At 37.7% G+C, this 24,546-nt stretch overlaps 1 protein-coding gene across 2 annotated transcripts in view; it reads right to left on the minus strand.

The window, feature by feature from the left end:
* Nucleotides 1–524: 524 nt before the first annotated feature.
* Nucleotides 525–24,546, minus strand: part of nxph1 (neurexophilin 1) — a 32,903-nt gene continuing 8,881 nt past the window's right edge. For both annotated transcript variants that reach the window (XM_043218235.1, XM_043218236.1), the window contains exon 2: nt 525–2,465. In XM_043218235.1, the coding sequence (XP_043074170.1) occupies nt 1,701–2,465 (765 nt within the window). In that variant the 3' untranslated portion in view covers nt 525–1,700. The remainder of the gene's footprint in view (nt 2,466–24,546) is intronic.

Below are 24,546 nucleotides of genomic sequence, written 5' to 3' on the forward strand. Positions count from 1 at the left end.
AGACAGATAGATAGATAGATAGATAGAGTTCACACAACCTCATTTAAGACAACTTCAGACAGCTCTAAAATGAGTCTGTCTGCAAAACCCCTGTAGACAGGTGATGAAGACACAAACCTAGCACCCTATTTAATTACTGATAAGTTCCGAGCCTGCTAAACTCTTCGGATTGTTCCCGCCGGAGGCCCTAATCACTTTAAAGCAGACCTCTGATCCTAACTGCTGCATTGGAGTGTTCTGTAGCAGTGAAACAGACACTATCGGTCTGCTAGTCTCAACCCATCCCATTTTCTGCCGCTGAGACAGATCTCCCTGCTCCAGCTGGGAAGTGGGGAGTGTTTTTTTTTAGCGATAATAAAAAAAATAGATTAAAATTGATGTATAGTTTTAAATGCAGGCTTAAATATAATTTAGATTTCAATACCATTGTCTGTTCCTTCTCTGATGCTTAACAAGAAAAGAAAAAGAAAAGACTTTCATATCACATTTTGAGAAACAAACAATATCAAAGACTCCACCTGATAAAACTTTCAGTATTTTATTCATTTGTACATCTCCATCCCCTTGTTCCCCCTGAAAGTAAACATGATCATACAGATGATAAGTACTTCTAATATATATTTTGACAGTTTTACAGCCCCTGTACAAGAGCATGGATTTCATGGAGTTCACATCTACATCAGCAACATCAGTTTCTTTGTCCAAAGAACCGAGAACAAGCATATATGGGATTGGGAGTTGAGAGAGAGAGAGAGAGAGAGAGTGAGAGAGAGAGTGGGGTTAACAGACAATGAGTGAAGGCATATACAGAAGCAGCTCCATCAGGATCAACTATGTACAATACAAACCATTCATACAAATTAGGCTCTAGATATAGAATTCATTACATTACAGTGTATTATAAGTGACAATGAGCAAGCCCTCCAACCTTTCCTGGATCTTATTAAACTATAGGACGCAGCTCGCGTCAAACAATCCGCAATTATTACAGTACAGCTTCTTTATAATAGGTAGAAAACATGCCTGTAGTTAAGGCCTGCTCATAACCAGCAGAACAAAGCCATTCTCCTCATCTTTGGGCTGGGAGGAATAACTCAAGAACGTTTGGGGACTCCAGGGCTGTTCAAAAGTTTGTAGGTGGAGGGAACATTGAGATTCTGATCGCGAATAATTCTCCTGCGACTTCACTTCTGAGGCGAGCTACCAGCTAAACGAAAAAAGTCCTACTGTATCTACACCTTTGTAGCCTTTTGGCAGTTCTAATAACCATGTACATACTTGTACAAATCAACTAATTGAACCAATATCCTGAAAATCAAACACTTGCACAATTCTAAATTAAAACGGAACATTACAAGACAATTGAAAGTTTACATGGTCATACAGGAAACACTACAGTGGTAAAATAATATTCTAAAAGAACCTTAAACAATATAAACAATAAATTAACAATAAGATGTGCTTTAACTTAAAAGATACCAACTGAGCAAACAAAAGCATTAGGTTATACCCTCAAAAGAAAGTTTTGTGTGGTCTTGTGCAAATAGCCAAATTCTTCTCTTGCAAAGTCGATTTAATAGATCCGGGCCGTGAGCGCATGGTATGGGCAGTTCGGGGAACATATATTTGTTGTGGATGGGGAGAGAGCTCCATCCTGTCCCTCTCGTTGTCCTTTTTGTTGGTGACATCAGCGGCTACCTTCAGCCGGAAGGGAAGTAAGGAGTATCGCTGTGGTAGTTATAATCTGGGCAGACTTTCTGCACCAACTTGTAGTCGGTGCTGTAGAAGGAGATGTAAATGCAAATGACTTTGAAGGGCTTCGAGCAGAGCCAGGATACGTGGCTTTGCGTCTGCTCCTGGTAACATGTCTTGGACGGGTCGAAGTTGCAGAGTGTGTTCTTGGAGCCCCTTTCCACCTTCTCGTACTCAATGCGGCAGTTGAAGGACTTGGAGTCCTTGGAGTCAATGACAGACTGCTGGGCCGTCAAGTCAAACTCCACAATTTTGCTGGGCGGGACCAGACTGACGGACACGTTGCCCTGGCCCGTGGAGTTATGGCGGAAGAAGACGCTGAAGGTGCCGTTGCCGTGGTCGACGATCTTTCCGGTAATCAGGAGGTTGAGCTTGACTGTTTTGATGTTAGAGTGGAAATCTCCCCAGCCGAACATCTTCTTGAACTTGCCTGTCTTGACCATCGGCCGCCGTTTGGCTCGAGGCCTGGAGTCCTGCAGGTCCGTGGTATTTCTCAGCCAGTCCCACAGATCCTGCTCTGAGTAAGGCTCCGGAGTGTCATAGTGCAGGTCCAGGGCTGTTGCGTTTTCCTTCCCATGGAGAGTCTGTGATAGAAGTCGACTGATGGACAAGTCCTTACTGCTTTCTGTCCATATATGCTTTAGTGTCGACTTGGGGCTCCCTGATTTGAGCAGCTCCGACTTCCCCGGGATAGAACCGTGGGCACTTGAAACCTAAAGGAAGCAAGATGAAGAGAGAATGTTATTGAGCCGTCTTAACCTTAAAGAGCTACAGAAGACGCATAATGCAAAGCAAGTGAGCATTTCATCCAGTGCTGCTTGACAGGAAAAAGGAATTAAGTGGATATTACTCTTGATTCGGGAGATATTGACCCCTCACCCCCACACAATCATGTAGTCTCCTACTCAACAGACAGATCAAATGGATTAGAATGAGGAGGGGAAAAAAAGATAATCGATCGAGCCCGCAAGCTTCAATTTGCAACGTGTTAGCTGACAGGAGCCGTCTGGGAAATGGAACGGAGCGTGGCGAATGAGAAAAAGAATACAACGATCAAACTCGCCACTTCGTGCGGTCAGGGAGGGGATCTCCACCGGCCTTCCCTGATAATGCCGGTGACTATTCTTTGAGTAAAGAGCAGACTATTAACCAGCCAGTGCTCCTTGAATTGATGATTGATGAACCACTGGGTTCTCTCCATTTAGTGCAGATGAGTGGAATTAGGTCCATACAGGGCCTGGCGGAGCGCCGTGACATTGATTGCCTGATTTCTACTGTAAGACCTGACAGCAGATCCGTCTTGCGGTGGTTTTTGCATCTCGAGGGCTACCCCTGGGATCGATAGTTAGAAAATAAGGTCTCGCTACCAATCTGCCCGACCCTTCGGACAGAATTGCCTCACAGCATGCGTGAGAGCGAGGGCGATGCGGATCCATTTTAAACACAGAGCTGGGTGGGAGCAGGGCCACGTGGCTCACTTAAGAATTTCATGTGGCGAACCTGAAAGGTAATCAATATCTGACTTGAAGAGTGGTTCAAAATGCAAATTAAGAGAAGTTTAACTTAAAAACTTGGGAATTGCACAATAGTGTTCTGCTTGTGTTCAGAACTCAGATTAAACATTTGTTTAAAAAATGAATGAATAAAAACGCACAACTCAACAGGCACCTGACAAGCACCCACGCTAGTGATAAAGAGCCCCTGGAAGAGAGTTCAAATATGTTTCCAATGAAATTAGGCATCATTACTCTTCCTCATGTGTGGAGTAAGAGGCCTTGCCCTGTACTAAAAGAGAGTAATATGTTTTGCGCTCTGGGAGCATGATTAAAGACAGAGTTATTATTTATTAATGGCTAATTGCTGAAGGGGCAATACAAACATTCCAAGGCTGAGCAAGTTTCAAGGAGCTATTTGTGTGAAGTTCAGTGCAGCCTGACCGACTGGGAGGGCACTTGCATTGATAAATGGATCTTTATAGTGCTTGTTTTAGCAAAATATTGAGGGAAAAACATGTTTTCATGTTTATGTATTCATCATCCAATGTATTATAGTGTAATGCAATAAAACACTTGTAAAAACATTTTAATATGTGTCCTGGATTATGTAACATTCAGTTAATATATAGTCACCATATTTGTATTAAAACTACTATTACTACAAAGGTTAATAATAATGATAATAATAATAATATTAATAATAATAATAATAATAATAATAACTAATACTAAATTTTAAATCAATTTAACTGGTTTGTATTATTTTATTTAATAATTTATTTTTATTGTTTATGTGCTTTATTTTCGGCTTCTCTTATATTTCTTTTTTTATTAAAATGTATTTTATGATACACATTTAGTATGTTTTCTGTAATTCACTTTGTAAACACGGTTTTAAAAGGTGCTATAGAAATAAAAACTTTATACACTAAGCTCTAATAAGGATCTTATATCACCCTGAAAGTTTATTTGATAATTGACATGAAATAGAGTTTGAATTATTTTACTACAAAGAGATTTTTTAAACTCAAGCATGCAGTTTAAAGGTCATGATACCAAAACATCTGATGGCAGAATACTGCAATTGACCAATCAGAATAAAGCAATGCAGATATTCGTAAGTGTTAGAATTTTTAAACAGCCATTTAAAAGTTAAAAGGTAAATCCTGAGACTTGCACTTGGCAAACCGAAAAACAAACAGTGTCTAACTCTTTGCCTATGGCTAGTCTGTATCTGTCCACCTTTGGCAACCTTAAAAAGCTCACACGTGGACATCACAAACAGCGAAACACTGGCCAGGAGACAGTTCTCCTGGGCATAAAGCCGGCACACATAGCGAATGTCTGAACGCAAGCCTCGGTCTGTCCAGTCTGTCTTGCCATGACGGGCTTGGATCCAGCCCGACTACTGGAGCTTTACGGAGCCAGCTGCAGTGCTCACCTGAGGCAACAGTGCATCTGGTAAACACATTCAGGGGGGAGTCACGGCCAAGCCCTTCCCACCTCACCCACCGACAGCCGGCCAGCCAGGCACAAACAGCTGGGCTCCCCCAGGCACTGCGCTGCATCAGGTCAGCAAGAGCAGCATGTGTACACCAATCTGTGTGCCTGGTGTGAGTCTTAATGAGTCCGCCTGCTTTAAGAACTTCAAGGCTGACAGATCAGATCATATTGGTTACATTCCTAATCCCAAAAGCAAGCTGAACAACATCAAACATTATAAATATTAAAGGGCTTTTCACACATGCAAACGTTGTTCATTCCAACAAAACGGGATTCAGGACATGCTGTTCATCAGCACGGGTAGTGTGCAAAAAGATGTTTTTAAATCTGTTTATTGTGTATATTTATTATGTGTATATATAAATACGCACACATACAGTCTATATTTGAAAATATTTACGTTTATACATTTGTATATTTTATATTATATATAAAATATTTAATATATAAAATAACTTATTTTTCTTACATGCACGTTTTGTATTTATACATAATAAAAAATGATGCATAATATAATACATAATAAATGTAGAACTATATTAAAGAAACTTTTATTTTGGCTGCGATTAATGACAATTAATCATTTGACAGCACGAAACATATTAATAAAATATTGTAATATGATATATAATAAATCATTTTCACACTATATAGTATAGTATATCAAAAAAATCCAAATTAAAGTCAGCAACTTGCCAAATAATGTTATTTAGAATAATGAACAGTCTCAGGCATGCCAAAGTCTAACGGAAAATTACACACTGCAACATGGAGAGCTAACAATGTAGTGAGCAGTTTAACACCACTGACTGTATTTAACCTTGAAATACATGCTCTCTGACTGCACTGCAGTACCAACTAACGGCAAGAATCAGACCCTGCTTGCCTAACATAAGCCAGAGCTGCATTTGGTCCTAATTAATGATAGCAGATTAAATGGAATAATTACGCAGGGTAATTCTGAAAATGCAATTATGTTATTGCCACACATTTGTGTTTCTATCTGAATGTTAATTTGCACTAATTAAGGTATTAATATGCATCAATAAGTCAACTACAGTGTTAGCTAGCATATTATTGACACATTGATTACGTCGCCAAGGCTGTTTACTTACTAAGTGAAACATTACAATGTTCTTGTTCCCAGCATTTCTGTAGGTGTCGATGTCCTTAAAACCGGACCATTTAAAAGGGAACATTTAAATTAGCTTTTTAAAATCATAATCGGCCTTGGCTTCAGGGAGGTTTCCTTAAAAGAGAAATGATCGAGATCAAAAAAGAAGAATTTATCACAGATTGAAAGAGAGAGAGAGAGAGAGAGAGAGAGAGAGAGAGAGAGAGAGAGAGAGAGAGAGAGAGAGAGAGAGAATACATTTAACATAAAACAATACACTATATATATATATATATATATATATATATATATATATATATATATATATATATATATATGTATGTATGTATGTATGTATGTATGTATGTATACACTCCAAAAAATCTTGATGTCTGCATTGTGGAGAGTAAGTACTCTTGCTGTGTGAGGTAACTTTCTTTCATAGTCGTATTATCTCTTTGACACAGCTAGCATACGAAACAGCAGGTGGACTAAAGGTCAACCATTAATGACCATTCTTATAATAGCTTTTGTAAAATAACGGTAGTAAGAGAATGAGCAGGGGGAGTAGATAAAACCCAGAGTCGAGGAAAAATGGTCTCAACTGTGACCCTGAGAGCACATTTTACCACTTACCTTGAGACTACAGAAACACACTAAACACGAAGTGAGGGGAGAATTACAAAAACACATCCGCCTGAGATAAACGTCCCAGAGAAAACACAGTCCTTATCAATAAAACCGCTAAGTCGAGGCCGAAACCTCCACCGCGCAAAACAATATGCCATAAAAATGTTCAGCGGATCATTCCGGTGCCTCACTTTAACAACCTCCCAAACAACGTTTACAGCCTGGGAGATGAGATAAAACGCTGCATATCTTCTTCCTCCTCAGCAATTCACTGCCATCCACAACCTAGACACTTAAACAAGGCACCTCATGCTGCGGCCGTCCTGAGAGAAATGAAAAGGAAAGGCAAAAATGAAGATGGATTTCAACTAAATCCACTTCTGCTAACAAAGCACTCGCAGGCTTTGCCACCCCCCCCCTTTCCTCGCCGCCTGCTGCGTGCGTTTGGTTTGTAGGAGTGTGAGGCATTGCACGGGCCCATTAGCGGCATAACTAAGCACTGTGCTTCAGGATGGGCCGCTGGGGCAGAGGCACGCTTGCTGCAAGAGTTGGACAGCTGCTAAGCAGCCATGGAATATCAGGCTGTGACCATGCACTAGAACTGCCTAATGGTGTCATAAGAAGTGTGTTAGACGCACCATTAAAGCAGGCTGTCACGCTCGTTGTGTATAGCAGTCACTGTGTATTTGTAACAATGCCCATGGACTCGCCTGATACAGTCAAGTAGGTATTGCAACAGAAGTGTACAGAAAAGCGTTCTGCATTAGATGCCCAGTGTTAAATGCATTTCCTGCATTTGCTGCGAATGTAATTATTAAAGAGCCAAATGAGAATATTAAAATGCATGTCTGTTTTGGCATCACAGGAACTCACCTGAAAACAATGGCAGCAGAATATGATCATTGTTTTACAGTTTAACAGCATTTAATGTTCAGCTATAGGATATATGTGGATTTTCATTGGGTAACTATTCAAGTGCAGCATAAATCGTGTAAAAAGGCACCATTGAGAAAAAAAACCGTCAGGTCTAGAAATGGTGTTTTGTTTCATTTAAGCACAAGTCTAGTAAAGTGAAGAAACGTGTTTTCACACATGCTGTGTGAGGAAAATCGTTTTCAGGTTTCAAGTCACTTGACTATAATTATTTTTAATTGAGTATTGAGCATTTAAAAGCATTAAAAGCTGCTGTCCGTTGATTCATATTTGACAAATTATCTTGGGCTTCGTAGGCTTGTGTTCATATTAACTGTGCTAAGACATGTATTTGTTTTCTTGCCATCTTTTGGTCGTTAAAGGTGAAATTCGCCAAATGCGAAAACAAAAAAGGGCACTTGCCCATAGAAGTGCAACTAAAACTGTCTACTGTATAAAGGCTATTGTAAAGTTGTGTAAGTTTTTCAATCCCAAACAGTGACTGGGCGAATGCAGTCATTTAACAGCATAATAGCTACACTGCTGCACACACAGCAATATATATTCATTACGGTATGTATGACTGTTATGATTGGTTACAATCTCTAGACAATTGTACGAACAAATAATTCTCCGACTCGATCCGCGACACCGTTAAAAGTAAACCACTGACTTATTCCTGGTGCAGAGGTCCATTTTAAATCTATACAGAGACGTAAATGAGCCGTTTAAACTAGACACATCAAAGTGAACACTCTTTGACTCTTCCATTTGTCCTGTTTTCAAGAGTAGCTCAAGCGCATGGACAAAGTCACAAATTGAACAGGCATCTGTACTCTGTCCACTGTAGACAGCGTCAGTGATTATAATGACAAAGCAGTCTATGGAGGCAGTGGAATAAAAGAACAAAACAAAAAAAGGTACATTTGAGTTTGTATTTTCATTTCTGGGATTATATCTCACAGTTCTGATAAGGAAAAAACAACTCATCGTTCTCTCTGTTCCCCTCGGCTCAGAATCACAAGTTTATATGCCTGACTTGGCTTTTTGTTCTGCGAGTTGACAGACTTGCTGTTGTTGAGTTGAATTGAGAGTTATTAAAGTCCAAACTAGAAGATATAATCTTGTCAGAATTGTGAGATAAATTTTATGCAAAATGTTGGTCGTAGTACGTTTAAATAGTATTTGATACGGTGACTGTCCCATATATACAGTATCAAAAAGTACAATCAATCGACCAATCACTTTTAATATAGCACTTTTAACTATGCAGATTGTGTCAAAGCACTGAACAGTATCAAATAGGAGAATAGAGTGATAGTACTGTATAATAACAAGATTAAACACTTAATTTTTGTTAAATGAATAGTCAATCATTTCCAGAAATTAAGTGTCCCCAACTAAGCGAGCCAGAGGCGACAGCGGCAAGGAACCAAAACCCCATCCGTGACAGAATGGAGGAGAAAAAAAAAAAACCTTGAGAAAAACTAGACTCAATAGGAGACCAGACTTATTGTGTGTGTGTAGTAGACCTATTGCTTAAAGAAGAGTAATCATAGCGCTTTTCATCTGTAGTCTATCCATTTAAATGTCTGCGTTTAGCTTCAAAATGTCATCTTTGACGACAGTATTCTATAAAAAAAAAAATTGATTGGCATTCTCATTCCGACTGCCAAAGCCAGAACATTTTTTTACTTATATTCCATGGATTTTATCCATTTCCCTCCACTTGTTACTTGTTTTTCTGCCAAAATGCGTGTGCAGCTGCAGGTGACGTAACTGTGACATCTACTTCAAAATGGTCTATAGCGAATTCTGTGAAATGGGCCCAGAATCTCTTGCAACTCCACTGCCCACAATACCAAAGTGAGCTGTTTTTAGAGACTCTTCGTCTATAATGAGAAGGATGTTTTGAATGGTTTATTGATATGAAGACCTATCTATCTATGTCAATAGATCAAAGCCAATGTGATTTATCATGTTATGACCCCTTAAAAGGGCTCTTTAAGTTGTGAAATGGACTTAAATTAGTTCTTGTCAGTTGACATTTATGTCAGACACTCAGCAGCAGAATCGAGCAGCCATGAAGCAGTACTACTAACATTGCACAAATATGAAAAATGCTACAAAACCACGGCACCCCAAAATGCAACGGTGAAAGTCCAAGATCATCTCAATGCTATTCCCAAGGAGGAACCCACAGTTCTCTTCCTGAGCAATGCAGATTTTGTTGAGCCAACTCCGCTGCTGAGCGCTGATATTTACTGTGGAAATCTTGAAACTAATGTGGCCTGAGGCTCCATAAATCAAAGCAGGCTTCCCTTTGTCAGCATCGCAGATGGCCCCGCCGCCCAATCACCCCAATTAAGAGCCGAGAAGGCGAGAGGGAAGAACACAGACGCAGCAAGACGCAGAGAGGAAAAGTGAGCGTGTGAGAAGAGAGCGAGAGGAAGAGAGGGCACCTGTCCCGCTGTCATATTCGGGGGGCCTCCTCTGATCAGTGATTCGGGGCCTTCCTCTTAGCCACTTCAGCGCAGAATTAATGATGGCAAACAAAAGCCAGCGCGTCGCTCCTCACAGCTATTTGTGGGAGACTTCTCTCTCTACTCCTTTCCCTCTGAACTAATCCTCAATGTCACACTTAATGAGATTTTAGGCCAGAATAATAAACTGAAGCTGTGCTGCTCTTCTCCAAATGATTTCTCCTACTCCTATTCTTTATTTATTTTTCCTGTTTTGCAGACCTGAATCTATACCATGCCATTAGACACCTGAGCTAGCTACGTCTGCAGCAGGAAGACAGATTGGAAAGGGTTGCATGCACGCCATACACTTCATGTATTATTTCATTGTTTGTAACATCATGAATCGGTTTAAATAAATAATATGGTGATCGAAAAGAAATTAATTTTTATTATTTACTATCAGTATAATATGTTGTTTATTTGTATGTGTGTTTTACTAGAAGGACTCAAGTTGTTTCCTCGACCAGTGTTTATTATTAGAATTAATTTCAAAATATGATTAATTAAAAATAACGCTGTGTCTTAAAAAAAAAAAAAAAAAAAAAAAAAAAAATAAAGGTTTACAAAGACTTGTCAAATACCCCTGAATTAAAATGTGAAATTTAGACAGATGATAATGTTTCATGGACAACTTAAAAATATATAAATAAAAAATATACAGTGCATGTTTATTAGGCTCATCTATCTATTTTTAGCCCAGTCAATTTTGTATGTAAATCCAGTACACAAAGTTTATTTACCTTTTATAACCCTTACACACATAATTCAATAATAGAAAAATAAATTACCAATATCTAAACTGTAAATAAATAAAAAAGCTGTTTCTTTGTGTGTGGAAGTCAATAGCAATTTCCGAGGGAAAACTATTTCCTTTTTTTGGTTACACTTTATGTTGATAGTCCACTTTAGACATTCTACCAACTAGAAGTCATTTTGTAACTACATGTCAAATGTCTACTAACTCTCAGAGTATAGGGTAGGTTTAGGGTTAGTAGAATAAGTCGACATATACTTTTAAGATTATGTAGTGGACCAATCAAAAAGTCTTAGAAGATATTAAGCAGACACTTATACTTTAATGACTGCTAGTTGCAAAGTCACTTATTGTTAGTAGTGGACTATTGAATATTTTTTGTGCACTATCATTACCTTTGTTTAAAAGATCAATACAGTTGCATTGATGCAAAATTCACTTATGTTCAGTTTTTTGAACATAAATGCGTGTTGGAAGTGTGTGTACACATTCATCCTACAATAATAAAAATTCACACATAGTTGTTTTTGTATTAATTCCTATTTTTTAAATCAACTTTCTGAAATCAGGCTGTTCTGAGATTCCTGTAGGGATGACGTAATTCTGCAAAGACCCCTCCCATGACAGTCGATTGACAAGGCTGTCGTACCAAAACATTTTTAAAGAGAGTGCGCCAGTCTGCCTAAATGCATCCATGTTCGCCCAAATCATTTGTTATCCAGCTTCATCTACAGCGAGGATAAGGTCTTTTTTTCTTTGCAAATCACCTTTCTAATAATGTGCTAGTTATCCAGTTTCACAGCTGAAACTTGTTTACAGTCTGCTTGTCAGAAAGGGGCGGGGTAAGTAGAGATCATTAGCATTTAAAGTGTCATGCACATTTTTAAATGGATTTTATAGACATTTTTTTAATACCCTAAAAAAATCATATCAACTCATTGAAAATGGGCATCTGATGACCCCTTTAACATATTTCAAATAAAAACACACAAAGAAAATAAAATACGCCCTAGTATCTCTCCAAGAGAAATAAGAGGCTTCACATTTCAGAAAATGTTGGTTTTTCTGCAATGTCAAGTGTGTTTAAACGTGCGTTTTGTTCTTTTGGGTGAAGTGGTAGGAGGGTTCAAGAGTCAGGTAAAGAAGAGTGCTCTCCAGGGAGGCTGCCATTATAATGCACGCTCGTCGCTCAAAATCAAATTAAGCCTGTAATCCAATAAACTGCCATTTCTGCTGCAAGTGACCCCACAGGACCTCATTTCAAATCCGTGACAAGCTTTAATCAATATGATTTAGTGGTTGAGGACACAAATAATTCAGCCGAGGAGAAACGAAGCGCTGTTCTGCCACTGTCTCCACACTGGAAATCTGAGGCGCTGTTTTAAAGACGGCCTGTGGTGTGTTACAGTGCCGCATTGATTTGCGGATGCAACGTGATGGAGAGAACAGAGAGAGAGGCGAAGGAAAAAGACAGGAGCTGCTATCATGAGACCCCCTCAAGGAGCATTTAACCGAAAGTTGGAGATCAATATGCGCATGTCCATCGGAGCGGGCCATTGACAGGGCTACTTACAGGTTACAGTATCTGCCGTTGCCACTTTAACCTGCCGCCGGGCTCTTTGCTTCCTGATAAATACAGCCTGGTTTCATCTCACTCTCATCTGTTTGGTGACAGGTAAACCAGAAGCAATCATATCTAGATAACGCTATACTGGCTTCTCCGATAGAAGGCTGAAGCTTTATTTGCCCGTGTAAACATTTTGAATACACAATGCAATCATTGATGTTTGGGCTGGATTTGTATAATTTTTTCGGGGTTTGTACCATGCTCTGAACAATATGATTAAAATTGAAATGAAGAGCAAACAGCAAAGTGTACATTTGAGCCTGGATTCCCCTGTCACTTTGACTTGTGTTATTTCATTCAGGGGAATGCTAAAAATATATTACAGAACAAAAAATGACTTTACTTTCGGACCTAGAGTTAAACCTAGTAAAAAGTAATATAATTAAAATGCATTTATTTGATAACAAGTATAGTCCAAATCTATGACATATCGTATGAGACTTACTGATTTGAAAATCAATATTAAGCTTAAAATGTGTTTTAATGTCACTATTAATAACGATTGTACGGTCTTTGAAAAATGTAAATCTTTAAATGCAAAAAAGTTACTACCTGAAGTATACTTGCAATAATTCCACTTTACCACAGTCAAATGTACTTTGTATATATTTAGATGGACTTCAGCACTACTTCCGGACAATTAAAATGCATCACTCACACAATAAGTTTTTCCAATTTAGCATACTTTAAGTATACCAGTAGGTACATAAATAGTATACCTAGTATGAAAAGATAGTTTTCAGTATATTTATTTTTCAGTAGAGAAAAAAAAGCACTTCTTAAATCAACTTAAAGGAGTTGCAGTAATGGACCTTGGACTGTCGATTAAGACATGATCACCTACCTTTGGGGGCATTGTGATTTAAAAACCGAGCTGGGAGGAGAAATATATATTTTTTCCTCTCACCTCACAGTATTTCCATTGAACATTTCTTGAAAGACTGCAATAGATTTGCAAAAGAATGCTGTAATGCTACTGTTATTGGTGTGATTTGTGTTTTTTCCAAGCAATTATAATGATTATTAAACTTTGGTTACACCTTATTTTAAAAAATCCACTTTCTGCTAACTTTCAACTACATGTTTACTAACTAGATTAGTTTTAGATTTAGGGTTAGTAGAATAAGTTGACATATACTTGCAAATTTTGGATAGTCCGTATGTTGTGAACCTATCAAGATAAAGTTCTAGAAAATATTAAGCAGACAGGCAACTAATACTCTAATGACTATTGAAATAAAGTGTTACCAAAACCTTCTACCTATATTCATCAAAAACAGCTTTTTACTCTGGAGTGCTACATGCCAAGCAATCATGGCATTCTGCAGTCTAATTTTCCATTGCACTTTAATATTTTAGACCAAAAAAATACCAAAGAATGATGGTCTCTCTTGTCATACAGTGCAACTGGTGGCAACTTGTATCCATGGATTGTAATAAAAAATGACCACGTTTTTTGCTGTTCTTCATTTATCGCCAAGCCAAATGATTTGTATGTTTTGGTGGAATCGATATGTCAGCAATTACATTGCCATATGCCAAAACATGCACAATGTGCGTCTGTGAAACACCTACCAAGAACATACCAAGACATTCTACAGGATGACAACTGAATTACATCAGAAATGATATCAGTACCACAGCAGCCCCGGCTGCAGTTTGAAGGCATCTTGAGTCTAATATCAGTTCAAGAAAAGTTATATTGCATTAGGAATCATCTTCCACGCTATTTCCTGCAGGGTTTACATCTGGAGAAATCCTGCGGATGCTTCAACCCACAACGTCTGCTGTCAGCTTGTAAAACATGGCGGGGGATCTGTAATGGTACGAGCAACCATCTCACGACAGTGATTAGATCCAAAGATTGCTGTGCATGCTCTTAAAACGCCTAAGGAATATGAGCGCGTTTTATAAGACCAGGTGCACCCTGTTGTGCAAACACCACTTTCACATAACATTCCCATATTTTAGGATGATAATACCCACGTATCCACAAAAGGTACAATAGAATGCCTTCCCTTTTTTTTTTTGCATTTTCAGAATTCACAGAAGATGAACAAACTTTTATTGTGAACACAAACTACAAGAAGTGTTGTGCTGAATGGAAACTACGACAACTTTAGGCCAAGGAGAAAGTATAGTGTCATAAATGTAGTTTATAACTTTTGAGGAAACGAGTCATCGCCATCTGTGAGAAGAGTTCATCACAAGATTTAAATATCAGTGAGCTTTCACAGAAAGTTCTGGAGCGTAACGTGTAAGAAAGACTTTATCCCTGAAAGAACTAACTTTTCTTATTGATTAATGACTCAATATCTCAGAGCACAGCTCAGTGCTTGTATGATACAAAGAAGACTAAAGCTGTCCTTAAGGCAAAGGATGGACTTACTTCTTATTAGGTCCTTGATCCTGATATATTACTCAGTGTCTTGGTTAGTTCATCAGCGCCCTGAGGTTAAAACATGGAAATGAGGGCCAAGAAAGGACAACTTTCCTTTCAATTCTGGTCAGTTGTAAACAGGCCAGCTACGGCAACGGACTAAATAATAGATGCAATCAAAACTAGATCTTTTAGGAATATCTCTGTTAATTGCTGGCGCAACTATCATCATTTTAATTAACTTGAACATAAGAGATTACTTGAGTGCCTTCATTTGATTTCTAAAAAGAGAACGAGAGTCAGTGTTCTCCAGAAACATGAATATTTCATTCATCCTTTAAAAGAAAGGAGGAACGTAAAGCGAGGTAAAGGAGAATTCACAAGGTGCTTGGTTAAAGAGAAGCGAATAATCTACAAAGGCACTCGTGATAAACACTTTAGCAATTTCACACTGGAAGAGCCTTCCAAAAAAAAAATAAAAAAAAAAAACTGCCTAATGAAATTTAAGCAATGAATCCTGAGACAGCCGAGCTTATCACTTCCCTTCAATTACCCTCCTCCAAATTGCTTTCCATTCAAGTCATGTTGCCCGATTACACTTTTTTAAACAGAGCACAGTCTAAAGTTCATTTTCAACAGCGTGAAGACAGGCTCTGGAGTACCTGCCAGCGAATGAGCCCCGGTTCAGACACTAAGGGCATGAAATGCTTCATATATTGAAACCTCCTGAAATACAAGATACACGAGAGGCTGTGGGCTAAACAAAGCCCGGCGCAAATGTACTGAGCGCATGCATAAGCTGATACATAAGCAGCTGACGTGGTATAGTTAACAGACATTTCATGCACAGTTGCATCATGCACTTTTAAGCTTTTCTGAAATGCAACTTGAAAGGAACGAACAGCATATTGATGCGTTACATTTTGCTTGACAACCAGAGTTTTTCTCCACAGAAATGAAAATGTCTGAGTGAAAAAAAAAACTTGATTTTAAATCTTAGTTCAAATTGAAAAGTAAGTAAAGTATAAAGAGTTACAATAAACCTCAGAAACAAAAGTGTCCATGTCAAATTATGTAATAGGTGTTCAAGGTCAGAAAAAAAGCTTTTATAAACTTAGGATGTCAACCAGTGGAAAAATACCATCTTGATTTATGCCAACCAAAGCCTGAAAACCCACTCTTCATTCTGCTAATACAGAGATATAATCCTGCAATAATTCCAGGTACTGATTTTATAATTATGTATTAATCTAATAATCTTATAACACATACATTTGTACTTATTTTAAAAACTATTTATAATATAATAAAAATATTGTTATTATACAATAATATTAATTGATATGCATTTTACTGAAACATTATATTTAGGGTCACAAAACCTCTTTCAAAACAGTTTTACCTCTCTGATATTGTAATTATGTTATAATATAATATTATAAAATTAGTTTCAAACTCAGCTCCTGAGTTTGTGTAAAAAAACAAACAATACTAACTAATAGTTTTAAGATAATATTAAAAAAATTATATTCTGTCTCTAATGGAAATTAATTTTCTTCAATCAGAATGAGAAATAAGGAAGGATAAAAGAATAGAGTAATAGTCATTAATAATTACAATGAATAATTCTAGTGCCAAGGTTCTTCCAAATACTGACACTCTTGAATAAATGCATAAAGAAAATTTTACTCCAAAAAAAAAAAAAAAAAAAAAAAAAAAAGAAAAAAAGGAAAAGTTAAGTTTAAGAAGTGTTAAAAAGTGCATCACTCTCAGCATTAAAAAACACAATATATCTGAGATTAAAATATATTTCATATAATGAAGTAATTGAACCTTGACAGGATGTGCCGCAAACAGAGAATTCCCATGATGCACCACAGAGTAAGGAATCCATAAATGGCCAGATGACTTTCTGGGTTATTTAGAGTTGTGTTTCTGTGATTCATATTCTCTCACACACACGCACACACACACACGCACACACACACAAACAGATGGAGGAGAAGAGAGTGTGTGTGTGTGTGTGTGTGTGTGTGTGTGAGATTGAGAATGCAGGAGAGAGGGGAAGCAGAAAAGATTAATTCAAAATGACTTGCTTTTGCGCTGGTGCAGGAAAGCAGCAGCATTACAAATGAAAGTGGATTTTGTATGCTAGATTTAACCTTAAATGGTTTCGCCACGCGCCGCTATCATCTCTGACAATTTCACAGGGAGGGTCAACGCCTAGTCTCCTTCCTCCCAACAGGAAATTTTATTCTCTATAGACAAATTTTCCTCATGTACATGTCCTTAATAGCACTTAGCAGGTGACCCCTATTCCTCACGTCCTACTCTACCATATAACACGTCTCGAACCAGAGTACATGCTTTAAAGGGAAAGTTCACCCAAAAATAACATTTATCTCAATATTTCCTGACCCTCGCCGATCAAAACCTAAATGACTTCCATTTTTATACAGACAAAAGAAGATACACTGAAAAATTGTCAAGTGTTTGTTTGTTTATTTACTTTTCTTTCATACAGTAAAAGTCAATGGGGTCTAATGTTGTTTTGCACTCCATTGTCTTTAATTGCATTGATTTTCATAGAGGAATGAAAGTCGTAAAAGTGACGTAATTTTAATTTTAGGAGGAACAAACCCTTTTCAGACTCAGATTCATACGATCTCTGCAATGTAGCGCCTACAATAGATTATGAAAGCGTGTTAAAGTAGAGATGCAGAAATCGGTTGAAAAAAAATGATATCAGATAGGAACATATTGTTTCTCTCTTATCATTTTTGCTTTTGTTTATGTTGTTCCCTGTGGTGATTGCTACATTTTTTACAAGATCTTAATATATTTGTGTGTGTGTGTGTGTGTGTCAAGTGGAGATTATGAGACTAATTTCAGAAACCTCCTCCTGGGTTATCCACTGCTCTGATTACTATGTATTACTTGCTGAGACTCACTGTCCCGTTGCTCTAATGCACTTTCACAGACTAATAACACATCAAAGTAAAGCCCTGAAGATACTCAGACACGTAGAGCGTGCCGTTCTCCATTTCCTATACCAGAGGACATCATCCGATTCTCAGCGTGTTTTATGTTTGTCTGTGATCATATACCTGCACATTTGTACAGTTTTGCAAATCTAAAATAATATGGGGGTAAAAAAAAAAAAATGACAAGGTTTTACTGAAAACATAACATTAAGCAGCACGACTGCTTTCACTGCTCTTAACAAGAAATGTTCAAATCAGTATATGAATGCTTTCTGAAAGATAATGTGACACTGAAGACTGGAGGAATGATAAATGAGTAAAACAAGTAAGACGAATGCAAGGATTATAGTAAACTGTTCTTGTTAGGATGACTTGTTAAGAAAATTAACCAATTACCCTAAAATTACATTTATGTACGGAGAGGTCAAAGAGTCAGTGTTCTGATCCAGGAATGAAAAAATAATCGCATTTATGATTATGATTATGAGTATCAGTGGAAATATCTTTCCTTTTCATCTGAACTAAATACAGTGAGGCAGAAAAGAAACTTACTCAGAAGGGAATAAGGCAAAATAAGGCACTGTGCAATCAAAGTGTTAAAAATAAGCACCTTAATAAAAAAAATTAAAAATAAAAAATAAAAAAAAAGAAAAGAAAAAAGTAAACCGCCTATAAAACCCTCATTTAAAAAAAAAAATTAAAAACACAAAAGAAAAACATTAAATTAACTAGGGAGCTTTTAGTTTTATAGTCTGAGCAATTACTTGGAAACTTTGAATAGTTTTCAACTTTTCACAGCATAAATGTACATTTAAATAAATTGTGCCTGTCATAAAAGTAACAAATTCATAAAGATAACAAAAACTAACAAGCAAAAAAACTACGTTTAGAAATTTAAATTTGCCAAGTTAAATAATCAAAACGATAAACCGTCATGTTTAGATTAATAGCAAAATATGGCAACCGAAAGTCCCAATGAAAAAAAAAAGGAAAAGCAATACCAGTGTAAAACCTGAGATTTTGGTTTTGTAATGCTTCTTGCAGCCTAGTACCAGACATGCGTTTCCTCTAAAATACACCAACATGAGCTAAAGTCGTAATCTAAGTCTAAAGCTAATGTAATACTTATTTCGAAACACGTTTCTGCTATAATTAAAAAAAAAGTAGGAGTCCTAAAACAATACAAAGACAATTGAAGAAGTCAGTGAGCCTCAAATGATCCCAAAACTAATTTAAACAACTGTCTGAAATCTGATTTGGCGTCACACCATGTGGTCTCGAAACACTGTCAGAAAGACAATTGCGTTTTTACACGGCCTAGCGTCATCTACATTTGCAGAAATTTTCCAGTAGAATCAAATTAAATCAAACTGAATAGAACTGAATGACATTGAATGAAGTTCAGCCGAGACGAGGGAGTAACACATATCATAACATGCTGGATGTTCAGGTGCGAGCGGTGCTGTCAGTCAACGCTCACACACACACACACACACACACACACACACACACACACACACGTCCCCGAGGAGCAGCGTAAGGAGAATCGTGCTTACCTGTCTGTCTGTGGCTGAGTGGCTGCTGCTATGGGGCCAGGCTAATGTTTTAAGTAATGGCTTTTGAGAGCTGACAGATCGCTGGTGTTCGGGCTGCTCTGGGAGAACAGAGCACATCCATCACCTCGCCATAATGCGCCCACCCTTCAGTCACTATCACGAGCACCGCTATTAGCTTCACAAAACCTCGGAAATACTTCAACGGAAACGACACCCTCACGTGTCAATTAATTACATGGATTTTTCTCTGTCTAATTAAGACGCTGGCTGAAGGATTGGAGGTGCTGGGAATTACAAGTGCATTTATTTTTCTTATTTCAGATCAAATTCGGATCTTTGGAAAGTGTTAAAATATAAAAATATAAAATATAAAATATAAAACTAATTTGAACTGTGAAGCTGAAAAAAAAATATATCCATTGTTTTCTTTCTAGTAATGCGTTGTGTATTTTTCTTATAACCTTTGTTGCATACTGTATGCGAATGTTTAGAAAAAGTGTATTTTTGTTTTATTTTACATATTAAAACATGTTGTGGGCAAAAAAAGGCTGTGAATTTTGATCCCCTATTGTTTACCACAGCTGGAATTCATGCAAGTAAAATATAATAATAGTAATAATAATAATAATAATAGTTAAAAAAATTAATAACCATTAATATTTAGATTCTTGAACTTTTTGGTGTTTTGCAAAATAAATCTGAAATTAAATAAATGAATAATAATATGGATAACTAATAAAAACATTAAGCAATTATGACAATGAATGAACAAAAGAATAAATGATTTGCTATTCAATAATTATAAGAAGGACACTAATAACACTTACTAATAAATAAATAATTAAATGAATGAATTTAATTCAATAAATATAACAACACTAATCAAAAGAACCCTAATAGGCTAATAAAAAAAGAAAGAAAGAAGCAAAGAAAAAATAATATAGGCTAATTAATAAAGAAATAAAATGATAATGAAAATAAATATCATTTATTAATAACAAAATACTAAATAATACAGAAATAAAACAATAATGAAAATAAAAAGGAGAAAATAAATAATATAAATATAAATAATACATGTACTAGTAGTGAAAATCTGTACGGGTAGTAGTAGTACAATGAAAAGCAACGAGAGAAGAAAAGATGAGCATAAAATAAAAGAAATTGGGTTGTTCTTCGTAAATAAACAAACAAACAAAAGAATGAATATTAGCTGGACACATGCTGAAAACTGTCGGTCAGGAGGCCTCAGCCCCAGAATCTACTGAATCGCCTTCACGCTCAAAATCAAAATCTAGCATATCTTCTTTTTTCCTTTCAGTGATTTTTTTTTCGACACCTTGCACTGGCTGCTTGCCCACACAGGCTGAGGAATAATTGTGATTCTGAAAATCAATAGAAGTGAAATCCAGCAGGTCCCAGCCATGTAATGCAATACTGTCATTCACTGCGTGAGGAGTGATAAGTGCTCTGATTGGTCTGTTCCTCTAGTTAGCAGTCATGACGCGTTCTCATGCACTTGCCACACACGAGCCTTCTCATCTCGTCTCTTTTTGCTTTCTCTCTACAGATAAAAAGAAGGAGTGTTGCTTACAAATATTACCTATTGATTGATAGCCTGAAGATCAGTAAAACTAATTCCCAGAGCGTAAACGTAACTGTAGCTCATTAAAATAATTTAGATTGACACACACACACACACACACACACAGACTGCAGTTAGTTAGCATATGCAGTGGAGTGGTGAGCCACCTAATGCAAAGCAGCTGAAGCACAAAGTGTAGCTTTGTGTCAATTTTATGGGATTTATTTCCGTATAGTACAGAAATTGCATCCACACGCCAGCTAATTCACTTTAATAATTACACAAAGGCAACATAAGCAAGTGTAGTGTCCAAGCTAAATCTTTCCACACATGTAATGTGAATCACAAGTGACTGTGTTAAACATGTATGAACGTTAAAAGAGCTATATTATATACACACACACACACACTACTAGACTTTTTAAAATTAGTAAACAATTTGTAATATATACACAAACCAGTACAGTTTATAAAACTATATAAAAATAATAATATTTATTCATTTAAAAGAAGTCTTTAGTGCTCCCCAAGGCTGCATTTATTTAATTATTCTGCACATACAATAAATACAGCAATATTGTGAAATGCTCTAGTCTTCAGTGTGTCACGATCTGTTCAGAAATCGGTCTAATATTCACATCTGCTTATTATCAATTATTAGTTTTGAAACCAGCATTTATTTCAAATTTATTTTTGTAAAGTTATAAGTTTAATGTGTCCTTCCTCAAAAATAATATAAAATAATAATAACAACTTTTTGAGTAATAGTCTTCAAAAACTCAGAAAACGAAAGCGATCTCCTCAGCAAGAGGATGAAGTTGAAGCAAACGTGAAAGAAAAACCAAAGAACACCGTGCAACACTGTGCATGTTCAGTGTGCGTAAATGAAAAGAAACACCCGAACATGTCAATAAAACGCTCAGTGTTTATCTCATTGACGCTCGTTCTAGCCTCAAAAGCATCTTGAACCTGTGACAGTGCTCCACCTATAGGCAAAGACAGGTAATTCATTTGAATGACAGTAATTGTCCATAAATGCAGCCAGTAGATAATGAGCACCGGTTGTCATCTTGCAACAAAAACGGTCATTTTATCATCTGATATGCAATCACAGGAGGAGAAAGACATTGTCTGCAGCTGAGCTGGTGCTCCTGCTTTACTGTTCATAAAACGGCCAGACTCGACGCGCTTTTATATAATACGTAAACATCTCTTGTTTTGCCATGCCTCAATTCAGCGGCACAACTGTGTTTCTTTGAGAAACGGCGGCAGACGTGCATCCAAACACAGTCTGGAAGTGCTTTTGGTGTAATCCATGACTATTGTTGTCTGACTGACGTTTATGGCTCAGAGATTTCGCTTTCATCTCTCTAATTCCAGCCTCTTTAATGCATGAAAGAAACTTCAGAGACCCACAGCATTTTAAGATAGAAGGGAGGTAGGCTGGGGTTATCTGGTCCGTCCTGCCTCTCCGCGGGCTTTGCATGGAGTATTTAGAAATGTTTCTTTCGGCAGACCACACAGCTCTGCGGGGATGCGATTGGGGAGGATGCTTCTATATATAGAGAGAAGGGAAAACAGCCCATTGAGGTTCAGGTCAGTCTGGGGTATAATTTTCCAGATCCAATGCCCTTCTGAGGTTGCATCCAAAGCTGACCTCTGACCTGTGCGGGTGACTGAAATTCAGGAGCAGTTTGTGGAGAGAAGAACGGAGACTGTGGTAATAAATCAAACCAACCTTGTCCTGTCTCTGCCCCGTGATGTGTCCTTAGCTTGACACTGAGTGCATGTGTGTGTGTGTGTGTGTGTGTGTGTGTGTATGAGAAAGAGAGAGAGTGTGGAGGGTCAGAAGAGGGAACTAGTTAAAAAAAAAAAAAAAAAAAAAGTCTGTGCAGGGCCATAGACAGGTCAGGATGGACACTTAAGGGACACGTCTGTGGACAAATAAAGAGCACAACTGTGCTAATTAACAAAAGCATGACTGTTTTGAACGGATGTCAGTGGAAGAGAGGTGAAAGCATTATAGGTTGACTGCTTTTGTGAGGAAATAATGCATAGACAGCCAATAAACATTCTCTTTTGTTTGATAGGTTTAGAAGAGAAGTCACGGGAGATATTTTAAGGCCCTTCACATTCATTTCTAAGGTGTGTGGAAATAGTGATTGACTCTCGTACATCATTCTAGGCTATCGGTCGTCAAAGCACACGTGATTCATGGCTATTTACAACTTCCTGTTTTGAATCCTAACACTTTCTTCAGTGGAACTGCTTTTGGTCAAAATAGCGCAGCTTTTCTCCGAAAAGAGCTACAGACGCTGGTATCTAATGGTAATATTCCTATTCTTATTCATAATAACAATAATAATGCATATTCCTGTAAACAAACAAAATAAATATGTATTATTTTTTATTATTATTAATTTTATGACAATAGTATGACTAGTATGAGTATTTATCACTCTAAAAAAAAACCTATTAAAAATATATGCACAGGTATAGATACGCAATGTGAACCATGTTTGAACACGGTGAGTGTTGCCTCTGAAATTGTCAGCCATTCTTTGTCATCAGCAAAGCTTTTCCATTCATTACCACTGAACGGCTAGCTCATCGTGTTAAATAAGGCAGTGGTTTGTGTCACGGTGCTCGTTGTTTGAAAGCAGTTGGCAAGGAGCAAAACCACTTGCTGAATTAAGGTCACCTTCAGACATCAATCCCACAAAGACAATATATCATTCACCGGCCCCGCGCTGCGATCTCCACACACGCAGCCGTGACCACACAAGAGTCAAAGTTCGTGCCAAATCCTGCTCTGACTGCCAAAAAGGTCGATCGCGCGGCGCTGGTTGCATCGCGTCGCACGTTCAGCTCGTCTCGGCAGTGATTACGGCACAATGTCTTCAGAAAATCCTGTTTCTCCAATTATCTGGTGCAGAACTGCTGATGGTACCATTTACCTACAGAGGTGCATTAACATAATGCAGATATCCTTAACTGCAATACGGAGGCACTTCGTGAAACTCGTAGAGTTGGGATAAATGGACTGTGGCACTGATGTGAACACACGTCTATTAAACAGCGGATATGAGTGTGTGCGCCATGGGAGGAGGGCAGATTACATTGCTTTGCACACTAACTATACAGCCCTGGGCTCTCTCTCTCTCTCTCTCTTTCTCTCTCCTCCCTCTCACAGACCCCACCGCTCCTCTTCATCACTTCAGAGCTTAACATCACTCAGCCTTAACACACTTCACTGACACTAACTCACCACCCAAAAATCAAAGCCTATCCTGAAGGGGAAACATCGACAAAAACATATTTCAAAACAGACGCACATTCCTTATTTCGGATTCAACCCATTTTAATGCATTTCGATGCGACTAAGTAGAACAGAGGAGCTGCGTTCGTAAGATAGGTCACACTTCAGTCGAGTGCTAACGTGATGTTTTATCATAACAGGACAATCTTGATTGTATCACTTAAGTTCTTATTAATTTAAGGGCCTCGAGAGGCTGATTAAAGGCCGTTTTGGTTTAACCCGTTTAAAGAGACTGACAGGCAGCGCGTCAGAACGTCTCCGTTGGGACCCGGGTCAGGTGACTATCGGGTGTTCTAGTGGCTTCTGAAGCGTAGGTGAGGCTTAATGGACTAAGGGCTGAGGATTTTTACTTGAACCGTTTCACAGCATCTCTCCGCCGATCATTAGACACAAGAGGTTTAGCTCAGGC

Source organism: Puntigrus tetrazona, chromosome 19 (assembly GCF_018831695.1).
Source record: "Puntigrus tetrazona isolate hp1 chromosome 19, ASM1883169v1, whole genome shotgun sequence".
Classification (NCBI taxonomy): domain Eukaryota; kingdom Metazoa; phylum Chordata; class Actinopteri; order Cypriniformes; family Cyprinidae; genus Puntigrus; species Puntigrus tetrazona.